Raw genomic sequence first — 23978 nt, forward strand, 5'->3', positions numbered from 1 at the left:
CATGCGTTTCTAGAGCCACGTGTTTGCCACCCCTGCTATAGTCCATTTTTAAGTTTTAGTTCTTGTTAAAAAAAAAAAAAAAGAAAGAAAGGCAAAATAATCAATAAAGTAAGCACATTTGCTATAATGGGTAAATGTACTCAATTCAAGATTTATTTTTAATCAGAAATATCTGCCATGTTTTAAATCAGGAAAAATAATACTTAAAATAAACAAGTTAAGATTCGGAAGATAATTTGGCGCAATTGAAGATCATTTCTACTAAGAAAAATAATACTTAATATGGGCTAAATTATCTGCCATAAACATTTTTTTAGGTCGTTTTCCCTCATTAGGATGGATAAAATAATAATTCTAAAAAAAAAAAAAACCCACTTCTATAGCTGAAAAATTTGCAAATGTTATTAATAATTCGCAATGAAAATAAAAACACTCAAACTACCCCAAAAATTGTTTTTACTTTTAATTATGCATTTTAGCAAAATTGTCTGTCATTGTTATATTACATAATACTTTCACCTAATTTTAAAATCATTTAAACTAATATAAGAAAACTAATGCTTAAAATGACAACTTATAGCTCGAATTTAAATATTTTAGCTAAAATAATAAAAAATAATAAAGATAAAAATTTGGCCTTGGGGGTATGGCGCCCGCCCCGAGACTGGGAGGTTGTGGTTCAAGCCTCGGCCGAGTCATACCCAAGACTTAAACATTGGTACCCGTTGCCTCCCTGCTTGGCGTTCAGCATTAGGGGTTGGAATTGGGGGGTTTGGTCACCTAATGACTCCCAACACCTCAGTTGGGTTGAGCGAGGGGGCTGGGAATCCGATCCTCTGAATCAATCTCCCGAAAAGATTCAGAAATGACTCTAGCCACCTCCCACCAGGGGGATATGGCTGTGGTGTGTGTATATATATATATATATATATAAATATATATATATATAAATATATATATATATAAATATATATATATATATATATATATATATATATATATATATATATGTATATAGATATATATATATGTTAATTGTTCTTTAATGAATCAATTCAAATAATTCTCAGAAAAATTATCCGCAATTAGCCGAGCCAAAACGTATAATAAACTCAATTTATGAAATATTTCTTGAAAGAAAATTAATAGTTAAGATGAGAACATTTATCCTCCGAATCAATAACTTTTTTTACCCAATAAGAAAAACATTAATAATGAGAACAGTAATCTGGAATCCTCCTTTAAAAATATTTTTTAGTAAAATGAGATAAAAATTGAGAAAAATTACTAAGATTTGAATTTGAAGTTTTACTTTAAAGGGAGACTTTGTAATATTTTACCGCTAGATGTTGATCTGTGGTGCTGGTGAAAACCAGGGTGTCCCCCTGAAAATAGCTCACTATTGTTGCGTTTGAAAAAAAATTAAGTTACGTGCTGTAAATGCTTGAAATAGCCATGATTCCTGGGTTAGGTGTTGGGCTAGGGCAGTGGTTCCCAAAGTGGGCGGTACAGGAGCGGTACAGAGATCCTGGGGGGTGCAGTGAGGAAGAAGGGGGCGGTAGGGGGGCAGCAGCCCGAAGTCAGAAGTTTGAACGTTTGCTTGACGATTTGTACACATTAGTTAGGACTGCACGATTAACCGATAGCGAATCGACATCGCGATGTGACGTAGTGTGTTGTGAAAACGCAAAGCACTGTGGTTTTTCAAGGTTTTGTAGTGAGTGATGGGAGTTTTGGCCAACCACGACTGTTACTGTTCGAGTTTTAAAAGCCCCGACAAATCAAAGGCAAGTTTTAAAAATAGCACAAGCCAATAAACGCGATTAAAAGTTTTCATCAACCACACTTTGTCACACCCACCGGGTGAGCTCATTGAGTGTCATGGTGGACTCTGTAAACATAGTCCCACTTGGAGCCAAGAGGAGCCAGCCTGCAAAAGTTTGGGAACCATTGGGCTAGAGTTAGGAGCTGGGGTTAGGTCATCAAATAACTTATTTTATGATTCCAAAATAGGATTGGGGCAAGGGTTGGAAACTAAGATTTAGATTCCTTATTTGGGTATTAAACTGAAATTAGGGTTCTAAAATAGGGTTGGGGCTAAGCTTATAGCTAGTGTTAGGTTTAGGAACTAAAGTTTAAGATCCATATTAGGGTTCCAGATTGAGGGTGGGGTTCCAAAATGGGTTTAGAGCTAGGGTTACAACTGTTTAGGTGTAGGGCAAGGGTTAGGTGCGGGAGTTTGGGATGCAGGTTAGGGTTTTAAACCGGCTTTAGGGTTCCGAAAAAAAGTCAGTGCTAGAGTTAGGGTTTAAAACTAAGGTTTAAGCTCATTTTTTTTGTGGTTGATAGTCTATATAACCTTACTACTTACTTACTTACCAATTGTTTACTTGGTAATTAAATAGTAATACCATGGTTAGTTGTAATTTTTTAGAAATACATATAAAACTGGGTGCCTTTTGTGCTAATTAGTAACATAAAGTAGCTCTACCTTTGAAAAAGGTTGGCGACGCCTAGTGTGGTGCAACCAAAATGAGAGCCACAAACCACAAGGAAGAAGAAAAACTAGCAGAACTCAAACTGACCAAGTCAAATTTTTCTTTTCATTTCTTTGCCCTACCAAGGTTTTTTTTTTTTACCTGTAGCAGCATGATAGCGAAGAATCATGTTAGCTCTCTCTAAGTTAGCTTCATGTTATTGAAATAAGTACAAAAATCCAAAAAGTATTTCATTAATTGAGTTGTCTTTCTACCACTAGGACGTGTTAAATAATACACAATGTCCATTTGATATTGTAAAAATAATACTGTATTTTTCGCACTACAAGTCGCCGTGGAGTGTAGGTCGCACCAGCCAAAATTTGCCTAATTAAGAAGGAAAAAAACATAAATTAGTCGCACCGGAGTATGAATCGTTTTTGGGGGGAAGGGTATTTGATAAAACCCAACACCAAAACCATATATTTAATCTTGAAAGACAACTTAACATAAAAAAGAGCAACGGGCTGAATAAGGTCGTAGGTATACAAAATTGATATGATCAACATGGCTGTAAATTTTAGTAATGACGTAGCATATTAAGAGTTATTCAGAATAGCATAAACAACGTGCTTACCAAACAATAATTTTCACTCCAAATCACTAAATTCATTCAAATTTTCATCCGCTTCGTCACGGTCAAGGTAAACCTGCCACTTCAGTCTTAGAGTTCCACGCCGCTTATGTCGGACTCAATCATCCGCACTTTTTGCTTTTCACTATTTCAAGCTTGTAATTTGCAGCTTATTTTGTTTTTGGTGCCAAATTTGTTCATATGATTATATAAAAAAATCCCTTTTGAGCCAGTTGAATATATTTACTTTGGCAAAATGATGCCTTATCTTCTGTACATTTGTAACCCGTTTAGTAAGAAAAAGTGGTTTAATTCCACCAAAGTAAATACTTTCAACCTGCTCAAAAGTAATTTCTATACAAGGTTAAAATTATCTGTGCTTTACAGTTCGATTACATTACCCCCCAAAAAATGAGATACAAAGTCATTTTAGTGAAGTTTGCGCCAGTGACATATGCTTTGGGGAGTAATTGTCGACAAAATGGGGCAAAATTGAAATTATCAACACATGTATTGAGCAGCCTATTGGAGTTCAGAGTGAAAATGTGAGATGATATACCCATGAAAAATGAGAAATTACATACCTAGTAAAAATCTGTCCATAATATTACAGAGTCCCACCGGAATATAAGTCGCACCCCTGGCCAAACTATCAAAAAATACTGCCACACACAGTCCGGTATTTAGAACCTGAGAATATGTCTTGAAACTTAATTTTAAGGATACTGAGCACGAGGGAGACCATGGCCACGAGCGCCAGAGCTACACGGAAGTGGGCCATCCAGTAGTCCAAGGCGGTGACGGCCACTCGGTAGGTGAGCACGCACTGCAGACACACGAAGAGCAGCCCGGCCGGGAAGGCCACGCCAGCGCCCACATAGTGAAGGGACTTGGCGTGGTCCACCTGACGCAAACACACAAACGCACATAGACACTGAAGGGATATTGCACAAAAGTGGATTAAAAAAAATATCCAGGCTAACCGAGTAAGCGCAGCTTAAACCAGGTTGGCTGGCAAATTTTGGCCTAATCGGTTGCATGATTGCCGAGCCAGGATGAAGAAGCACGTCTGTAGATATTTGCGATAAATCCGCGTTCACTGCATTTTTAAATAGACACCTAGGATCGATCTCAGAATTACGGATCGGAAAATGAATGAGTGTCATCCATCGTTGTTTAAGTCCGAAGAACATCTTCTTATACGGGGTTTTATAAAGATGTGAGAGGAATACGAAAAAAGGTTACAAGCACTTAAAAAAAAGCATGGCATACAATTGCGCACTGGATAAATGAAAGTAACTGGTATTTCTAGGGCTCCACTTAAGTGTATATTTTGGTTTAGTGATATAGTTTTTGCCTGCCACACGTGAGGTTGGGTTTAATTCACGGCTAATGCAGCAAAGACAATTTTATTGCCTATGAATCTGAACATTCTTTTTTTTAACCACTTCCAGTCCTTTTCTTGCTAGGAGTATTCTTTTGTTTATTTTCTTTCTTCGAATCGTTCGCTTCAACACACGTGTTTCGACTTATTACCGACACTGAAGAAATTTTTAGTTTGAACAATTTTCTTGACACTTTAACAGCAATTAAACATATTCACTATTTCATTATATCATTTTCTAACAATATGAAAAAATGACCAATTTTGTGTTGATTTTAACCCAATACTAACTGTTTTTTCGGGGGCATACTTAACCTTCGCTCGACGACAACCACCACAACAATTACGTAATCTCTAAGCAACGAGACCTCGTTTGCCGAGATCGTCGTGCAGACGAAAACTTGAACCGCGAGACCAAAACAACAATGGCAGATCTGCCTGACAAAAAGTTTGGAGTGCGGTAAATCGTTGTTTAAAAAAAAATAATCGGGTAATAATGAGAATTTTGTGTCAAAAAAGTTGCATCCCGGGGACGCACGTTGATTTGACACGATGCGTACCCAGCAATAATGATGCGTCTAGGACGCCGGGAGGCGGGCAAACGAGAACACTGCAGTATATATATCCCAGCATACACCTACCTATGTCTACGGGGGAAACCTAGTCGGCGGCTGCTTGCCTTAGTTGCGAGACCTAGCGACTCAATATTGATCCATATTTAAGGCACACTGTATTATAAGGCGCATGGTCAGCTTTTGAAAAAAATAAAGACTTTTAGGTGCGATTTATAGTCGGGAAAATACGGTAGATAAGATTAAACTGAACATTTATAGATTATTATTTCTGTATTTGTATTTTATTGATCCTTCATAACTGAGTGGTTAGCGCGTTCGTGGCACAGTTCTGAGGTCATGGGTGCAAATCCAGCTACCAGCCTTAATGTGCGAGTTTTCATGTTCTCCCTGTGCTTGCTTAGGTTTACTGCGGGCACTCTGGATTCCTCCCCCATTCCAAAAACATGCATGTCAGGTTAATTGGCCACTTCAAATAGTCCCTAGGTGTGAATGAGCAAGTGAGTTGTCCGTCTCTGTGTGCCCCGCGACTTGCTGCCAACCGTTTCAGTCTGTCCCCTGCCCGAAGATAGCTGGGATTGGCTCAAGCACCCCCGCAACCCTACTGAGAATAAGCAGTGCAGATAATAGATGGATGGATGATCCTTCATAAAGAACAGACTTCTCCCTCTTTGACAAGGAAGCGAATGAATGGGAGGTGCGCCAATATTACCCTTTTCAAATAATTCTTAATATCACCTTTGCAAGTTTTAGTATCACTTTTTGGAATCTACATTACAATAATAATATACATAGTCAAAGCTCTGATGTAAATGTGACAAGCATTATGATCGTCATTGCAATAAACACATGGCAAGAAATGTACTAGATGAATGACTATATAAACTTCACCCCCCCTCCCCCCAAAAAATAAAAATAACTGTTGTTACAATTATATTATAATGGAACATATCAAGAAAGTCCATGAAAATGCTTTAAAGCACATTATTTTTTTCATGATTGACAGTAGAAGTGCCAGATGTATCTTTGGAGATAATCTTAACCTGGTTGTTAACCTGCTCTGGAGCAGGCTAGCTGTAGGTATGAAATTACTGTAGTCACTGAGCCAAGCTAAATTTAACCTAGTTTCATCCAACCAGGGAATGCCTAAATTCAGCCAAGGCTAGAAACATATTTTAGCTTAATCCCTTATCTTTGTTTCATGCAATACTCCCCGGTCTTCAAAACGCAGTGCTGGGAGGAGCTGGCTTACCTGGAAGTTGCCTACCATGACCAGACCCACTGCGTTGGTGCAACCTGCTGCCAGGGCACTGGTGTTGACCCAACCCCCCTGGCAGTGTTCGATCACCTGGGCGTAGCGTAGAAGGCACACCATCACCACTGCCGAGACAAGTGTACATATTAACACTAACCAAACAATTAACTTAAAACAAACGTGCACCCGATTAAAAGCCGCATGCTCAAATTTAAGAACAAGACTCAATTGTTTCTTTGTACAAGCCACAAGAGATTTTAAGCCTTAGGCTTAGTGCATAGGGAATATGGTGTTGGCTGCAGAATGCTAATGGTGCAGTGGCCCCGCACCCCTGAAGCCATTTTCATCTGTACTGCAAGTCGTTTATGTCACGTGTTTTCGGAACATATGACCATTCAAGATGGACAATACAGGAGCAATTTAAAAAAAAAAAAAAAAAAAAAAAAACAAGCACATATTTACTACTATGCCGAAAGAAAACACAAATGAGAATAGTGGAGAATAGTGCCAGATTGCAAAGCAGCCATGGTTTTAGTGCTGACCACATTGCATTCACTTGTCATTGTTCCTTAACAATGAAAGGAAACTCCAGTGACCTGAAGTATGACTCCAATGATAAAGAAAGACAATAGAAAGTAATTGTTAACTTTCGCTGATGTGTAATACAGATAAATTGAGGGCTTTGCAGGATTTGTGAGTGAAAAGTTGAATTATCATTAACACCTAGTAAATAATACTAATAATAAGATAAAAGATTTTTTTATTATTGTTATTATTATTATCATTATTATTATTATATAAAATGCTCCGGTTATTTATGAATAATAAACACGAAGTAATTTATCCCCTTCAAGAGCGTCATAAATGTTTTCAGACGTCACTGCGGTGTTTTGAATTTATTAAGCTCATGCATCGTGAAAAATGTCAGCTTGCCGTTTTCCACTGTCCGCTGCACATTTGAGGAATTTTGCAAGAGAGCGCAAAAATGATTTGTTTAATGAATATTTTTCTTGTTCTTTTGATTTGGGGTCATACTTGCAATCTAAGGACAGCACATGCTGCTCTCACCTCATATCAACTGTGTCAACTCAATGAGTGAGAGGCAGGAGTAATAATAATAGAGGCACATAGAGACGTTTTTATGTAAAAAGGTAACTTATTGAGATTCTGTGTGGATATATTTTTCAAAAGAATGTCTGTCCTTATCACTAGACTGAACTAGGGGCAAAGGATAGTGTCTGGGCATTTCTCCCACATGACAGGATGAAAGGAGAAAGTGAGGGAGGCCAAGACGGGTGCATGAAGGAGAGGAAGGATTGGGAGGTTGTCAAGGGAAGGAAACGACATTCATTATTGATTTAGAAAACTCGGGCTATTTCAAGCCCTTCTGCAGCTCCAGATGCTGACATGGGGAAACACGCACACTCAATTGGTAGTGCTCACTCATCCTTCCATGATGATATATTGTGTTCACTATTTTGGCATTGAACAATGCACAGACCTCGACAGATGCAAATTTTGGGTCTCTTTAAAAGTGAAAGGAAAAGGAATTGAGCCCAATTTGGAACAAGGATGGAAAATATAATGGGTAAATGGTTAACAATTTATTTAACAATTGTGAAAACATTGCCCCGAATAAACCTTTATGTAAACCAACATTCTTCTCATTTTATCAATGACATGCAATCAGAGGAGGCAAGTAAGGCTGTGCCTTGCCATCATAGAAACATAATGTTGAAAATATAATCGTTAGATTTATCTAGTGTCAACGTTTTTTGTCCATTTAATTACACACGTTTAGTAAATCTTTCAAAATCTCCGTAAATTTTTTATCTATCTATCTACCTTGGTCATATCCCTCAAGAGGGGTGACCGACAGAAAGACAAACACATACAATAAAGAAAATAAAAAGGGGGAAAAAAAACCCACACACAAACATTTTTGGACCATGGCCCACCTAAACGCCCAAACACCCAAACAAGTTAGGTGCCTCGGCATCTAGGTTGGTCATGCTTTTGTCGCTGCAGATGGAACAGGACACAAGAAAGTGGCCATATCACTCGGGTCAAGGTGACAACACACTCTTCTGTTCAACAGCAGGGCCTGGCAGCTTTCACTTGTTTACCCCTGCCGCATCATACAGGTGCCCTCCCCATCCTTTAGAACGTGTCCAAACATCACACTATCCTTTTACAACACCTCTCCAGTCATTCCTATCGCTTTAACCACAGGTTTGTTGTTGTTGAATTTTTACATGATTAATATTACAAATACACATACTATGTTACTGTGCTGAGCGTCTGAACAGCCCCACAGCATAATACTACCACCACCGTGCTTGACGGTAGGCATGGTGTACTTGGGGTTAAAGGCCTCACCTTTTGTCCTTCAAACATATTACTGGGCATTGTGGCCAAAAAGCTCGATTTTTGTTTCGTCTGACCAAGGAAATTTTCTCCAGAAGGTCTTATCTCTGTCCATGTGATCAGCAGCAAACTTCAGTCGAGCCTGAACGTGCCGCTTTTGGAGCAAGGGCTTCTTTCTTGCACGACAGCCTCTCAGTCCATGGCTATGCAAAACACGCTTGACTGTAGACACGGAGACCTGTGTTCCAGAAGCTTCCAATTCTTGGCAGATCTGTTTTTTGGTGATTCTCAGTTGAATCTTCACCCTCCTGACCAATTTTCTCTCAGCAGCATGTGATAGCTTGCATTTTCTTCCAGATCGTGGCAGTGACAAAACAGTGCCATGCACTTTATACTTTTTATACAATTGTTTGTACTGTTGCTCTTGGGACCTGCAGCTGCTTTGAAATGGCTCCAAGTGACTTTCCTGACTTGTTCAAGTCAATATTTCGCCTTTTCAGATCAATCCTGAGCTCCTACGACTTTCTCATTGTATGGTTAGTGGGCATTTGCATCTAATGAGCCCTATTTAAATGGCCTCAGAGAAGGCACCAGCAGTAGTCACTCAAAATCACTCACAAGAAGATAAGAGGCCATGCTATGAAGCTCATTTCACTGAGACAACTTTCTAAGTCACCAAAATTTCTAATCCGTTTTGCTGTATGTATATTTTTGACCCAATCACTTTTTCTGTTAACTCATTATAAAATCTTAAAGGAACCAAACCTCATGGGTGATTTTTATGACAAAGAACTATCTGTTCTAATCACTCCATCAGAGAAAAACAGAATTGTAGAAATAACTGCAAACACAAGTGAGGCATGACATTATGTTCTTCTGAAGTGTAGTTTTGACCTTTTGACCACAACTGTATTACTACATTTTACTATATTATTACCTCTTTTTTCTTGTTAAAAAGAAAATACTTAAGAAAAATGTGACATGCTCTGCCAAAATGAGTTGCAAGTTGCAACGTTCTATTTTTAACTACAGAGCGATGCCTGGAAAAACAGAAAATGGTTTTCGCAATTTTGGAAGATAAGACAACACTTTACCTGAGTTTTTAAATCTTTGTATATAGCGCAAGTAACAAAAACAGGCTGCATGTAGCCTGCAGGCTGTATTTTGCCCGCACATAATGGTTCTTGGGTGGGTAGGTCGGTGGATCTCTTAACAGCTAGGGTTGTGAGGGCACAATTGCCTGTGTTTCGTCTTGGGCAAGTACAGCCTGGTGGCGCCCATTCTTCTCCAGGCCAACTTCACATATATTCACTTCATATAGATGGTAATGGGATTAATTAACTGCGGAAATGGAGTATAGAAATATGGGGAAATAATTTGTAAAATGAGAACATTTCTGTCAAGAGTGTAAAAATGTCTCAATGTGTTCGATGTGAGCAAAACACAAATGTTTATATACAACGCTGCTGTCACAGGAAGCAAACGTATCGCCATGTTTGTTCTTGTTTCCCTCTCCTTTTTTGGAACAATTTAGTCTTTATGTTTACAAAGTAAACATTCCATATGTGAACGTTATCATAAACGGAAAAAGTAGAAACTTGAGAAATGTGTAATTCACAAAACCTCAATAAAGACTGACTTACTAGGTATAGTTCACGGATATCAGTATCAATATTGTTTCAGACAAAGCAGAAATATCGTAAACCCTGAAAATAATACAATAATAATTAACAGAAGTATTTTTCCCAAGCCAAGGGGCGGCCAGCGGTAGTTTTACATTTACTGCATGTGGTGAGACAAACATTTTTGGGGATCCTCAGCACATTCCATGTTTGGTTTCTTAAAGAGACAATCTTACCCATGAAGGCTCCAACATTGCCGATGAGGCTGAACAGGCAGCTTTCAGGCGGGAAAGATCCACATTTGCTACAAAGAAAAAGACCCAACAGGATGGTAAAGACAATACTAATGACTATATGCAGGGTTCGAACACCTTTTTAATGGCCAAATTCAGGCACTATTTAAGGACGCTTAATTTTTTTTTTTGCATGACCCATAATAAATGTCCATAAATGATACGTAATCCTTTAACTATTTCATAGTGCCATGTTTAGGTGTAGCGTGAAACTTTATTATTGGGCGTGACCCGTAAAGGCAATGACACTTCATAGGACAAATGCCGTAAAAACTAATGCCAGCTGCCGTTACTCACAAGATAACAAGGAATGCAAAGGCAAAGCCAACACAAAGCAACCCCTTCTTTGGTGAGTGCAAGAGAATATTTTTTTGGCAATTAGGAATGTACTTCCTCATTAACACATCATCACTTGGTGTGGCTTAACATATATAGAATTGTTTGTTCTGCCCCCCCCCCCCCCCCCCCCCCCTAAAAAAAATCACTACACTCAAAACAGTAACATTGGAACTGATTTAACCAATATACTGTAGTATTCTTTTTTAAAATAGGAATGCTGTCAAACGAGTACTGCGCTTCACCCTTGTTTATTCTTCAGTCTTCCCCACAACCACATTAGGAGCCTCTGTATTTTTTCTTGTCCCAGAAAAAAATCTTTTTATCTATTTATATTCCATAACATAAGACGAAACAAACGCATGTAATAGGTTCAGTCCTTCCAAAGATTGCTTCCAGCTGGTCAGTAATGTGAAGGGACGTGACTTCGCAGAAGCGATCAAGCTCCCAACCTCACTTTGTGAAAAAAGGCTAGTGTACTTGTCACATTTCCACTTTATGCTACTTAGGGGAGGATTCAGACTTTCTTACTCTGATTGTGAATGTGCTTTGCTAAAGTAAGCAGGAGTATTGGGATTAAGCTATTGTCTTTGTTGATTGTTAGGAAAGAGATAGAGGCAGAAGTTGTCACCTGATGAGGGGGATGTCCTGGATGGTGCAGCAGGTCTTAGGGAAGCCCGGCCGGAACAGTTCTTCTGTGCAGGTTACGTTGTAAGACCTGCAGTTGTGACACATCCAACTCAAGAAAGCCGAAAACATCGACATTTGTTTCTCGAAACAAAAATCCCTCACCAGTTCTCCACAGGACAAACATGGTGATTCATCACAGCCATGGCGTACCTGCAAAGTAAATGTCAAAAGGGTTTAATTGTGGTTTACACAGGAGATGTAAAGGCACTGAAAGAGGTTACTCATCATAATTGCTGTATTCAAACACTAGATGAGGAAGTTGAATTTGATGTTAATTTTTGGGGAGTATTAGATTGCAAACGGGATTCGTTTAGAAAGATACAATTACCAAGTACTACTACATTTCAAAGTTTAGAGAAGCCAGGCACATAGTAATCTACAAGAATGATATGCACCTTTTTATCCAGGAGTTAACCTAACTAACCAAACCAATATCTAATACTAAATAAAGGGGAGGCCAGCCCAAGCAGCAACTTCCAGTTGGTATTGCATATGTGGACTAAATAATGGGGATGAATAAAGTATCTATCTATCTCTATCTATCTATTTATCTAAATGAGTATCAAAGTCCTTTATATTAATCTGTCAGGCCTCAAGTCATGCAAATTAGGTGTTCAGAGAAGAAAACGGGCTGACTTGAGACCCAAAAAACGTATGTGTTATGAATAAAAACAATTTGCCTTCAACCAAGCAAAATTGTCTTCCAAATTAACAGTGACTATGGGTGAAGAATAACAAAGTTTAAAAAAGCAATACTTGTTTCAACAGTTAGTAGAAAATAAATGAATCATGCCTCTTTTTAAAATATTTGTAGGCTATATTGCTGCTCTCTTCAAATAAGGTTGGTATAGACACCAACAGATGGTATTTGTCCTTACTCATCCCTAAAAATACATTGTACATGTAAAAAATGTTTTTACCTTATTTATTCTTGAATAAAGCGCTCTCGTGTGGAACATGCACCCCGATTTTTTTCAAGATTAAAAATTCGTATATAATTTTCTTTACTTTTTCTCATCTCAATATAAGCATTGTATGTGGTAAACGATGAATACGTGCGGTCGTGATTAGAATGATTTATTGGCAACGTAAACAAAGAAAAAAACAGCAATATAAAATTTACAATGTATTCAATTATATGGCCCTTAAATTCTGATTCTTTATCAGAAACACCAAAGAGTTGTTTCCCTCGTTGCGCTTTTTTTAACGTTAATTTACATCTTTCAAGACGACTCTTTTCTTCATTCCCTAACATGGATGGCACTGTGACCAAAAAGAGTGTGATGATGAGATAAAACCTAATGCCTTTTTGTGTGTGTCGTCTGAATGTGGTCTAGTGCAGTGTTTTAACCTTTTTTTGAGCCAAGGCCCATTTCTTTCATCGAAAAAAATCCGGCGAGACACCACCACTCAGTGCTGTTGCAGTAGTAAATCTAAATGGAAGATGGCTTTTGCTCGACCACACAAGTTAAAAAAAATTGGATAAATTCCAACAGCACAGTATCACAATAGATTACTGTGCCGATTAACACTGGTCTAGTGCAGGGGTCAGGAACCTTTTTGACCCAAAGAGCCATAAAATCAAAAAATGTTTTAAAAAGAAATTGAGAGAGCCACATCATATATTTTCAGACAAAGTTGAAAAAACTGCCAAACACGCTCTCTAGACAAAAGCTAATTCTTCAGCACATTTTATTTCACCGTGTGTCATTTGATGATTTCATCAAATGTATGAAATGATAAGAATGCCAAATCCGGTGTCCCAAATCAATGTAAATATGCCATTTACAATTTGTCTTCCACCTTCAATTAAGAGTGTTGAGGCCATTTTTTCCCATGAAATTTTTCCTTAATAACGGTTTCAAAACAAAGTGATGCAAAGTTCTTTTGTGGAAATGTCACAAATTACTGCAAACCATAAGCATATCGTCATATTCACTGCACTGAGCGAGAGAGAGAGAGAGAGAGAGAGAAGGAAGTGCCTTGCGCTGTGTGCAGGGATCCGCCCACCTGTACTGCTCACCTAATCAAAGTCGTTTGCCAGCGTTTTTAGTTATCAGTTTAAATGGTTTCTTATCGAACTTCTGCATGAAGTTGCTTCAGCTTTATATGGTCCAAAATCGGGTTGAAATCACTTGACTTTGGAACACCACAGAGAGATGTGCAATAGTTACATTTTATTTCGGAGCCATACGTACTCATGAAAAGAGCCATAGGTTCCCTACCCTTGGTCTAGTGGCTAGGATATGGCGCCCTCCCAGCTGCGAACTGGGTTCCAATCCCGTTGCATCCAATGTTTCGTAATTGTGATCGGCGATATATTTTGACGGATCAATCAATGCACAAATACAGTACTTTAATTTTGTACAAACTCAGCCCTTGTTGTCGTTTTAGTTCTGATGCCCTTATTTACAGTATGAACAAAATATTACAAGAGACTATATTTGGAGGGTGCAACTTGTAGCCAACACGTTACATTGGGTATTTATGTATTATATTCCTTTGACTTTATTATGGTTTTATTTTCAACACAAGGATACAGCTGGAAGTGTGAATTTCCCTACGGGAATGAATAAACTATCTAGTGCTAAAAATACAGTACTTATTTCTCTCTCTGAAAGTTTTACAATGTTTTTCTCTTAAATCATTCAACAAAAACAATGCCTCATTTAAATATTGGAAATAACAATTTTTGGTTCACTTTTCTGCTAATTTAAAGGCGTGCTTTGTCTCTCGTGGTCTTCAAAAATATCAGACAGCTGTGACAATGATAAAGACCACTTCAGGCTTGCTATCACACAATGTTATCACATGACAAGAGAGATGTTAAGTTTGCAGTGCACCACTCACACTATCCATATTCCCGTGATGGAGAAGGCAGACAGGCTGACCGGAAGGACGATCCAGGCAGTCATTGGGCTGGCAGTGAGCTGGCGTTGTCCCAAGCATGGAGTGAGAGGGTGGCTTCAGATCGTCACAACAAGGGGGATGGGACAGGGAACCGGGGATCACTAACACGCGGGGGAACACACTAGGAGGGGGTGGGGAATACAAGGAAACTGAAGGGGGAGGTCACGGCTAGCTCACTCCAGGAACCCTGCGAACAGCCTTTCACCTGAGCAAAAAAAAAAAGTTCAGCGTTTATACACCTATTGTCAAATACAACCACTGTATTCTGGTTCTTCTTATTACGAGCTTAATCCATTCTAGGATCATGATCATGGTTCGAATTGCTTGTGTAAAAAGGACATTTTCCGGATATGAAATAATTTTAAACTAATTAGTCCGCTTCTGTCTTCCCAAAAACAACAGCTACAAAACACATCTTTGTGATCACTATAAACACAATGAAATAGTAATTATACATACAAAAATGCAGTAGTAAGATAAACAAGATGATATTGAAGAGGGGTAGATAGTTTGAGGTGTCCTTAAAACATTTGACATTAAATATTTTCTCTATTAAATATGTGTGAGCAATGCCAAACAGTCTAAAGAGCCTTTACATATTTTTTTCATTGCACCTACCTGTTTTCATCTTACTTCTATCATCCGTGTTCCGACCACTAGGCGCATAAGGCTGGATGAAAGGAGGAAGGGCTTTGGGGGTTTTTAACGCGCGTGCTAGGTGTTTTCATTTAAGGATAAAAATGGTGAAAGTAAGCAAAAGACCATTTCAAATACAGTCCAAACGCCAACCCAAACCTAAAAAATGATGAAAAAGTAAGAGTTTATTCGAGTGCTCCTAAGAGAGACAAGTACGTACAAGGCTGCAATGATGATTTCAGCCAAAAGGTGGCATCAGCAAGTAGAACATTTAAGTTTATTATTAGTGTAAAAAATGTGTGCTGATACATTGGAGGAAGGGGGAGTGGTAGTTGTCAACTTTTACGTTTACCTGGCTTTTATATGATTTTTGATCACTTCACATTGTGTAAGCAGTATAACATTTTTTTTTATCTTTTTGAAGCAAGGCAAACAGGATTCAGGGCTAGCCACTCTACTGAGACAGCTCTGATTAAGGTAACGAATGATCTCCTACTGGCACTGGACTCTGGCGCTTCATCACTTTTGCTGCTGCTGGACCTTAGAGCTGCTTTTGACACAGTGGACCATAATATCTTACTAGAACGATTGGAAAAAATGATTGGTCTCTCAGGAACCATCCTCTCATGGTTCAGATCCTACCTCTCAGATAGGACGCACTGTGTTAAGTATGGCGAAATGACATCTGAGCCCTTTAGTGTTACCTGTGGTGTTCCGCAGGGTTCAGTACTTGGCCCCCTTCTTTTCAGGATTTACATGCTTCCATTAGGTGACATTATTTGCAAGTATAATATCAGTTTCCACTGCTACGCAGATGACACTCAACTATATATTTCGTTGGAGGAATCTGCCACAATGAATTGTGGAAATTTGGAGGCCTGCCTCACTGAGATAAAAGAGTGGATGTCACTCAATTTCTTGCGTCTTAACTCTGAAAAGACCGAAATGTTAGTTATTGGTCCATCTAAATGCCGTGACTTATTCTCTAAAACTGCTGTGAACATTGACAAATGTCAAATCACACAGAGTGACTCAGTTAAAAATTTAGGTGTCATATTTGACCCCGATCTGTCCTTTTAAACACATGTGAAGTAAATTACTAGAACCGCTTTCTTACATCTTCGCAACATTGCTAAAATTGAAGATTATGATTCACGCGTTTATTACCTCCCGTCTCGATTACTGTCAACAACTCTCCGGTCTCCCAAAGTCCAGAATCAAGAGTCTTCAGCTGGTACAAAATGCTGCAGCGAGGCTTTTAACTAGGACAAAAAAGTCCGATCACATCACCCCAATTTTGGCTACTTCTACTCTAAAGCATATGAATAACCTATACTTTTTGTGGACAATATCTCTGTATTATTTGTAATTGCAACATTCTTTGCCTGGTAATCCTGAAAGGGGGATACCACATGTGCGGTCCCTTCTCAAGGTTTCTTCATTTTCCTCATGTTGAGGTTTTTGAGTTTTTCCTTGCCTTCATGTTGTTTCCAGATCAGGGGATGGTGTAATAATAGTCTGAAATAATAGTCTGTGCAATAACCTGTGCAGCCCTTTGAGACTCTTTGTGATTAAGGGCTATACAAATAAAAATGACTTGACTTAAACGACCCACCTCGTCTTGCGCATTTCAACTCTAATCCAGTTTTTCTTAGTCACTAGGAGCATACGACGACGTCATCATAGATTGCTAATATTGTCGAGGTATACTTACATAGTCTGTCTTACTGTGAGTAAATCGGTTCTGCGTTGTGTTTGTAAGGCTCATTATCGCCTAATAAGGAGGATTTGTTATCATTATTAAGGTCTGCAATTGGTGGAGGTTGATAGGTACAAAACTGAGACAGAGTTGATGATGCATAAACACATATGTACAGTAAGACCTCAGTTATCGCAGTTAATGGGGACCAAAACCACCCGCGATGAGTGAAAATCCGCGAAGTGGCGGCGCACCTTCAAAAAAGAAATATATATATATATATATATATATATATTCTTTTTCTTTTTTAATTATTATTTTTTTAGACCCGGTTAATGGGGACCAAAACCACCCGCAAAAACTGACAATGTGCGAAGTAGCAACGCCCCTTCAAAAAGATTTTTTTTTTTTTTTTTTAAAGATCCGTTTAATGGGGAGCAAAGCCACCCACAAAAATTGAAAATCTGCGAAGTAGCGACGCCCCTTCAAAAAAAAAAAATTATAAAATAAAATCTCATCTCATTATCTGCACTGCTTATCCTTATTATTCGCAAGCGAGCCCCTAACCCGCGGCGCGGGTACTTTAGGGCACGATACGCACGACACCGCGACGGCCTGTCAGAAGTGCAGCAGAATGCGCGTTCACGCGAGGGGAGGATTTTGTACGGGAGTCGGATTTGGGCACAAAACCGGCGTGCGGTTTTGGTGCGGCTTCCGCTTCACCGCCGTAATGCATAATAGTCTTTGAGATCCCGTCAGCAAACACGAGCTTTAACGTGCGCCACGAGCACCATGCTAAGCCGGGAAGGCTCTCGACTTACTCTGGCCGTACTGATGTACTGGTAGCCCACGGCTGCCACTGCTGGGTCCACGCGGCTTCCGCCTCACCGCCCTTTTTTTTTTACCATTACAGACCTCTGAATCCGCGAACGTCGAACCGCGAAGTAGCGAGGTCCCACTGTATACTTAAAATCAAAGTTACTGTCATTTTAATGAATGTGCCCTCAAAACATTTTAAAGCACAATGTTTTTATTTTCTATCTGTTTTCCTGTGGTAGTTTGCATGCACAAACTGGACAAGTTGATGCTGGTGTTAAGCATTCACAAGCAGTTAGTCGTCTCCAGCAGTACCCTCTGGACTGCTCGTGAACTCGATTTTCCCTCTTATAGCAAGTTATATTTAAAAAAAAAAAAATCGGACACCGAAATTCTAAACTTTTTTTTTGTCTCTCAGCATGGTATTGAAATCAGGACAGTACCATATTTTCCGCACTATAAGGCGCACGTAAAAGTCTTACTTTTTTTCAAAAGCTGACCATGCGCCTTATAATACAGTGCGCCTTATATATGGCTCAATATTAAAATCGCAAGGTCTCGCAACTTAAGCAACAGCCGCCGACTCGATTTCCCCCCGAACATGGAGTAGTCCGCGGTGTATGCTGGGATTTATATACCGGCGTTTCATTGGCTAACCAATGTGTCAATCATCATTTGAATCGATCGCTATTGGCTAAAGTTATTCGGAGCTTCGGATACGCTAGAGGGCCGAAACAAACCCTGCAATTGGCCGAAAAAGATGTGTCAATCATCCGTTAAATCGATCGCTATTGGCTGAAGTTATTCGGAGCCTCCGATAGGCTAGAGGCCCAAAACAAACCCTGCAATTGGCCAAAAAAGATGACTGAATAGCAAGCTTGCTAAGCTACGCCATAAAGAAACAGGTTTCATTAGTCTGTATTTGTAAACATTTTACTCTCCTGGATTTACTACACTGACGGTTGTAAGAAGACCATGATTGCGTATCATTATTGAACGTGAGAACTTAGGTGAGCTACGCGGCTTTATATTTTCCCGGTATCTTGTTTTAGAACGATCTTGATGTTGCTGTGATGAGTTGAGTGAATTAAACTCAATTCCAAGTGTTTATTGTCATATGCACAGTAAAGTTGCGAGCGAAAAAGAAAATAGAAACTAAGGGATGGTTGGCATTTCTTGAATCCCAAGACTTTAACCTTCCGAATGATATTTGAAATGATGCATTTGAGTGACATCATACGGACACCGCATCCGCTTGCTTCTTTGCAAGCTTTGGGAATGTTAAGGGGGTAATCAGTTTGACTGAATCATCTGACTGTTTTGTCGACGTTCCCATTGTAGCGCCTTATAATCCGGTGCGCCTTATCTATGGAAGATATAGGACCAAAAACTATTTTTGGGGGTGCGCCCTATAACCCGGTGCGCCCTATAGTGCGGAAAATACGGTATATGTTTTGCTGATATCAAATGGGAGTGAAACAACGACGCTGTCGATAAAACTCATGCATAGAAATAGCCATAGTGGACTATTGTCTTCGGAAGCATTTTTTTAACAAATAGGTATATTACATGATTAAAATTTCTAACGGGAGTCGCTTATGCGTGTTTTTTGTGATAACATACAGGAAATACGTGTCAAAATCAAATGTAAAACGTCTCAAGTTGGGGAGAATTTCATCCAGGATACGGAAAATAAAAAGACTACTTGCACAATTTGCACAATCGTGGCAGTACCTCTGTGTAGCACGAAAATTTTAAGAGAAAGAACGGCAGAACGAAACTAAGTCTGACTCGCCTCGATCAGATTCAAGTAACATTATAGCAAATATAGTTCTGATGACATGCATTGTACATTTTATAAGCAAATGTAATGGAATCTTGAGGGTTATGCAAGACTTTTGCTAAAAAACTTATGAGAAATTAAATGCATGCAGTCCAGAGTCACTATGGGCCCCTTTGAAACCGTTTGATTTAATACTGTTAAGAATAGTAAAGTTCTTTTATGACAGACTTTGCATATGCAGCAGTAGAACAGCAAATATGTTTTGTTTGCTGTTCTACTGCTGCTAATGAGCCGGTTCTTGGTTTACAGGGATGACAATGTTCACTTGATTTCAATTTATGAGTTATTCGCTTGGCCCTAAAACAATGACAGGTTTATTTATGGAGTAATGTCCCTACTGACCGAGCACTGCAGCTAATTGGTTTTATTTCTTTATTTTTTTTATAGGAATGCGCGATAGGTTCAATACAAGATGTATTTTTTTCATCATTTACCACATTGTTAAATCAACATCATGCTAAATTTAAGAAAAGAATAATTATCCGATTATTCGAGTAAGTAAGAGAGTAAGTAAGTAAGTGTTTAAATAGTTGGTGATGAGTCGACTATTGGTACCTCATTCACCATGTTACCAAGATGTGGTGTTTTTGCACGAGAAATACATTTAGTAGGATTTCATAATTAGTTACGTCTGTGAAACGGTTAGTTTTAGAAATATTGACGCAAGAGATGTGAATGTAGACTTGGGGTGAAACCAGCAGCAGTCGACACAGGAAGTCTCATTTTACACGACTTGGGTAACCTTCCCCGACCTTCTTCAAAGAGACGGGGCCTTGATTTCCAAGGACGAGTCTCAATGATGGATAAGGATCAATTTTAGCGAGTTTTTATTTATGATTGGCAGGAAATGTTAAGCCTATTAAGTCGTACATTGCAAAAACTCATGTCAAGAAAACTAGAAAATTTGGTGAGAAATACAATTATGTCTTTTTTCCATGTAAAATTACGTTGTTTTGTTATAAAGATTTGTTTATTTGCGGTAATATTTTTCCAAGTAATTTTTATTATTATCCTTGGAGCCCCACACTGTAGAGTGACGAGTTCAAAAAAATATGGATGAAAAAAACGTAAAATAAGTGACATTAAAACAAAACTGATTATTTCTGCAGTGTACAGGATCATTATTTACACAAAAGTGTAAAAACCATACCTTCTGAAGTGTTAACTTTTACTTAATGCAAAATTGAATTTCCACTCAAAATCTGTCAGGCTCGTTACAAATGAAACAAGGAATGCCTTTTTATGGCCAAGTAGCATGAGTAAATTGTTGAATCTTGAAATAATTTCCAATCATTGACGGTATAGCTGTAACCTTTTATGATTGTAATCATTTTACATAAAAGCATATGCTTAACTACTGACGCTCCCCTACTTACAAACATTCGAGTTGTGAAAAACGATAGATAAACATTTTTTGGGGATGTCAAAAAATTCCTGTCAGTTAGATTTTGTATTGTGCACCCTTTTCAGAGTACAGCACATAATTGTAATGCTTCTTTCCGCTGCTACCGGCGTGTGGCGCTGTGGGAGCTCACACAGCATCCACCCCAAAGAAGAAATCGGCTTCCTCTCCGTAGTTTGTGTGTAAACATACCGTACTGTATCTCCAGCGCGTAAAGTATAAAGAAGAGGCGAGCTGTTTCTTTTGAAATACAAATGGAATAAGAGCTTGATGCGGTTGAGAAAATGGTTGGATCGCTTTTTTAACTGCAACTTTCTACCGCCGAGGAAGTCGCCTAACTCTTGACGCTCGTCCTCCAAAAGCAGGTTAAACCTAACTTAATTCATCTTTATAGAGCAAATTATTTTATGAAATCTTTATTTATTAGTACAAAACAATACAGGTTACTTATACCAGCCTTAAACATAATTATATAAACCTTAAACATACAATCCATATAAAATATAGCACTGAGGCAACTTGCGAACGATCGTCCGGAATCTCATTTGTAAGTAGGGCCGCGTCTGTATTTCAATAAAATGTTTGTGATTTTTGCCTGCATTCAGTTAAAATCATTTAAACTTAATTTTGTTTGTGTCTGCTTACTGGGAATTAACCTTAATATCATTGTATAACGTAAAGGTCCAAATTTTGAAGAATCAGGACCTAAAAAAGAAAATTATCTACCCTAAGAAAAACACATTGATTCATTCATATCCGGTTACTAGCAATACATTCAGACATCAGTGTATAAATTGAAATGACAAAAACGGCAAAATCAGAAACCTAAAAAGAGAAAGACGACTAGTAGATTTAAATTTTGCAAAACCAGAAAGTATTTTGCCAAATGGCGTGATGAGTAAGACAAAAATAGTGTGACAAGCGCCTTGAAGTACTGGTAAGAATATATGGGATAAATGATGGAACTAGATATAGGATACCAAGTGAAGTACTATAGTTTTCAACACCCATTCACAGGAAGTAGTTTACACTAATTTAATAAAATCGTCAAGGTACAATTTTGACCTGTACAAACTTCAGTCACTCGTGCTTAACAAGTATTTTACATTTATTGGCATAAAACTGTAAAATCGTGTTTAACGCTGGAGAACCCACGGGATCACATTTTTTTCCCAAAGAAAATGGTTATTGGATTCCCTTACACAATACATGAACACACACTAAAATAATGCACCATGTACTTACTCCATATTGATTACTTTTACAGCACCCATCCGAATGACTGTAAAGTTACATTCGTATAGATTTCGAAGCTTAACATTCTGACATTCTTTTCCATACTGCTGTCCCTGAAAAGGTGACACGGGTGACGAGCAAGCATCAAAGTCTTATGACAACGCCATGCAATGAGAAGAAAAGACTTTGCATGCAAAACCTCACAGGGAGTGCACTTCTTTATTCATTTGAGCAGAGGGCCATAGTAAAAACACTACAGTGCAACTGAGAGACCCCGTCGAGTTGACACAACAACTCACGAGTCAGTGCACAGAAAAGCCGCCGATATTATTTCGTGAGCGCAGATCGTGAGTGCAGAAAAATCAAATTCTTGAATGGTTGGTCCCGTCTGCTCGAATAAGGCGCGCAACTGCTAGCCACGTTAGCTTAACATCGCCAGTTCCGGATGCACTTCTCCAGCTGGTCATTTAAGCACGCCTACATTTTCGTTTCCGTTAACCTTCGCGACGAGGCGCTTACTAATGGGATACATTTCAGGAATAGTACGAGGCTAGTTAATGCGAATGATAGTATGTTTAAAATATTGTACTAACCGCCAGCCTGCCTGACGCACTCCGCACACCAACAACCTTGGTCTCCGTTAAAAAAAGTGATTTTTCACAGCTAATCAAGTGTACTACATAAGAGCTTCCGTTTTGTTATTTTCAAAATAAAAAATCTGCGTGGTCTTATTACAGTACTGTAGCGAGATTTTCGAGTTCATCTATATTTTGAATGGAAAACTAAATGAATGGAAATAAAAACACAATTGTGTGGTTAAAACCCCTTCGATTCACATCACATGCTTTGTAGCGTGAGTATTTCCCCAGTTTGTGATTGGTGACATCAGGTGGATTTTCCCAAAGCTTTTCAAAAACAAAAACACTTTGACACCAAGTGACAGAAAATGCATAAACATGGATGTACCGAAGCAACAACTCATGTTCTGGTGTCGTTTAACTGTTTTGCTAAAATTTCTATTTATTTTATGTAGTCACACGTATACGGGATAGTGATAAAAACGAACTTGACTCACATGGTCCGGGATTTCTTTGCCAGTGTTGTATCATTGAGAGGGGAAAACCCCTCCTAAAAGCAAACATGAATCGTAAATCATTACCACAAAATAAAATAGACAAAAAAAAGTCACATAAGTAAAAAATATGAAACTACTATTTCCATACTAATTAAAAACACATCTTATAAGTTCCAATATTTATTGAATATCTATTAATATTTTCGAATTATTACTATTATCGTTACCATGTTATTATTATCATCATCCTTAGTAACGTCCGAGAGAGAGAGAGAGAGAGAGAGAGAGAGAGAGAGAGAGAGAGAGAGAGAGAGAGAGAGAGAGAGAGAGAGAGAGAGAGAGAGAGAGAGAGAGAGAGAGAGAGAGAGAGAGAGAGAGAGAGAGATTTTCATTTGTATTAAAAGTGAATTCAACTCCTGGAATACCACAGACAATAGATATAAATAAACAAAGAAAAATACTATGCTGAGATAAATTGTGTGTTTATTTTAAGACTTGGCTTCCACTGAATGTGACATTGAAGTCACCCAGAGCACAGCTAACAACCAATCATGATTCAGCCCGTTTTGAAGCATAGCCATGATTGGTTATTAGCTGAAGGCGGCGCAACTGTGATGTCATACTCAGCAGACAACAAGTCCTAAAATGGATGCCCATGGTATTAAAAAATGTCCCATTTTGTTTTTTACTTTGTATTTTTCAAACACAAAATACTACATAAAGATTACTGT

General features: G+C 38.5%; 1 protein-coding gene across 2 annotated transcripts in view; it reads right to left on the reverse strand.

Annotated features, from left to right (window-relative positions):
• tmem150aa (transmembrane protein 150Aa) overlaps nucleotides 1-22810 on the reverse strand; it is a 28086-nt gene extending 5276 nt beyond the window's left edge. The window contains exons 1-7 of one of the 2 annotated variants that reach the window (XM_088335551.1): nucleotides 22766-22810; nucleotides 14481-14745; nucleotides 11733-11780; nucleotides 11572-11658; nucleotides 10548-10615; nucleotides 6320-6447; nucleotides 3838-4015 (exon numbers count right to left, since the gene is read on the reverse strand). In XM_088335551.1, the coding sequence (XP_088191677.1) occupies nucleotides 3838-4015; nucleotides 6320-6447; nucleotides 10548-10615; nucleotides 11572-11658; nucleotides 11733-11780; nucleotides 14481-14545 (574 nt within the window). In that variant the 5' untranslated portion in view covers nucleotides 14546-14745; nucleotides 22766-22810. Of the gene's footprint in view, nucleotides 1-3837; nucleotides 4016-6319; nucleotides 6448-10547; nucleotides 10616-11571; nucleotides 11659-11732; nucleotides 11781-14480; nucleotides 14746-22181; nucleotides 22308-22765 lie in introns of those variants that run through there. The other variant, XM_088335550.1, reaches the window with a different exon arrangement.
• Between the last annotated feature and the right edge of the window lie 1168 nt (nucleotides 22811-23978).

The sequence above is a fragment of the Urocampus carinirostris genome, chromosome 5 (genome assembly GCF_059441175.1).
Source record: "Urocampus carinirostris isolate Australia breed hairy pipefish chromosome 5, RoL_Ucar_1.0, whole genome shotgun sequence".
Classification (NCBI taxonomy): domain Eukaryota; kingdom Metazoa; phylum Chordata; class Actinopteri; order Syngnathiformes; family Syngnathidae; genus Urocampus; species Urocampus carinirostris.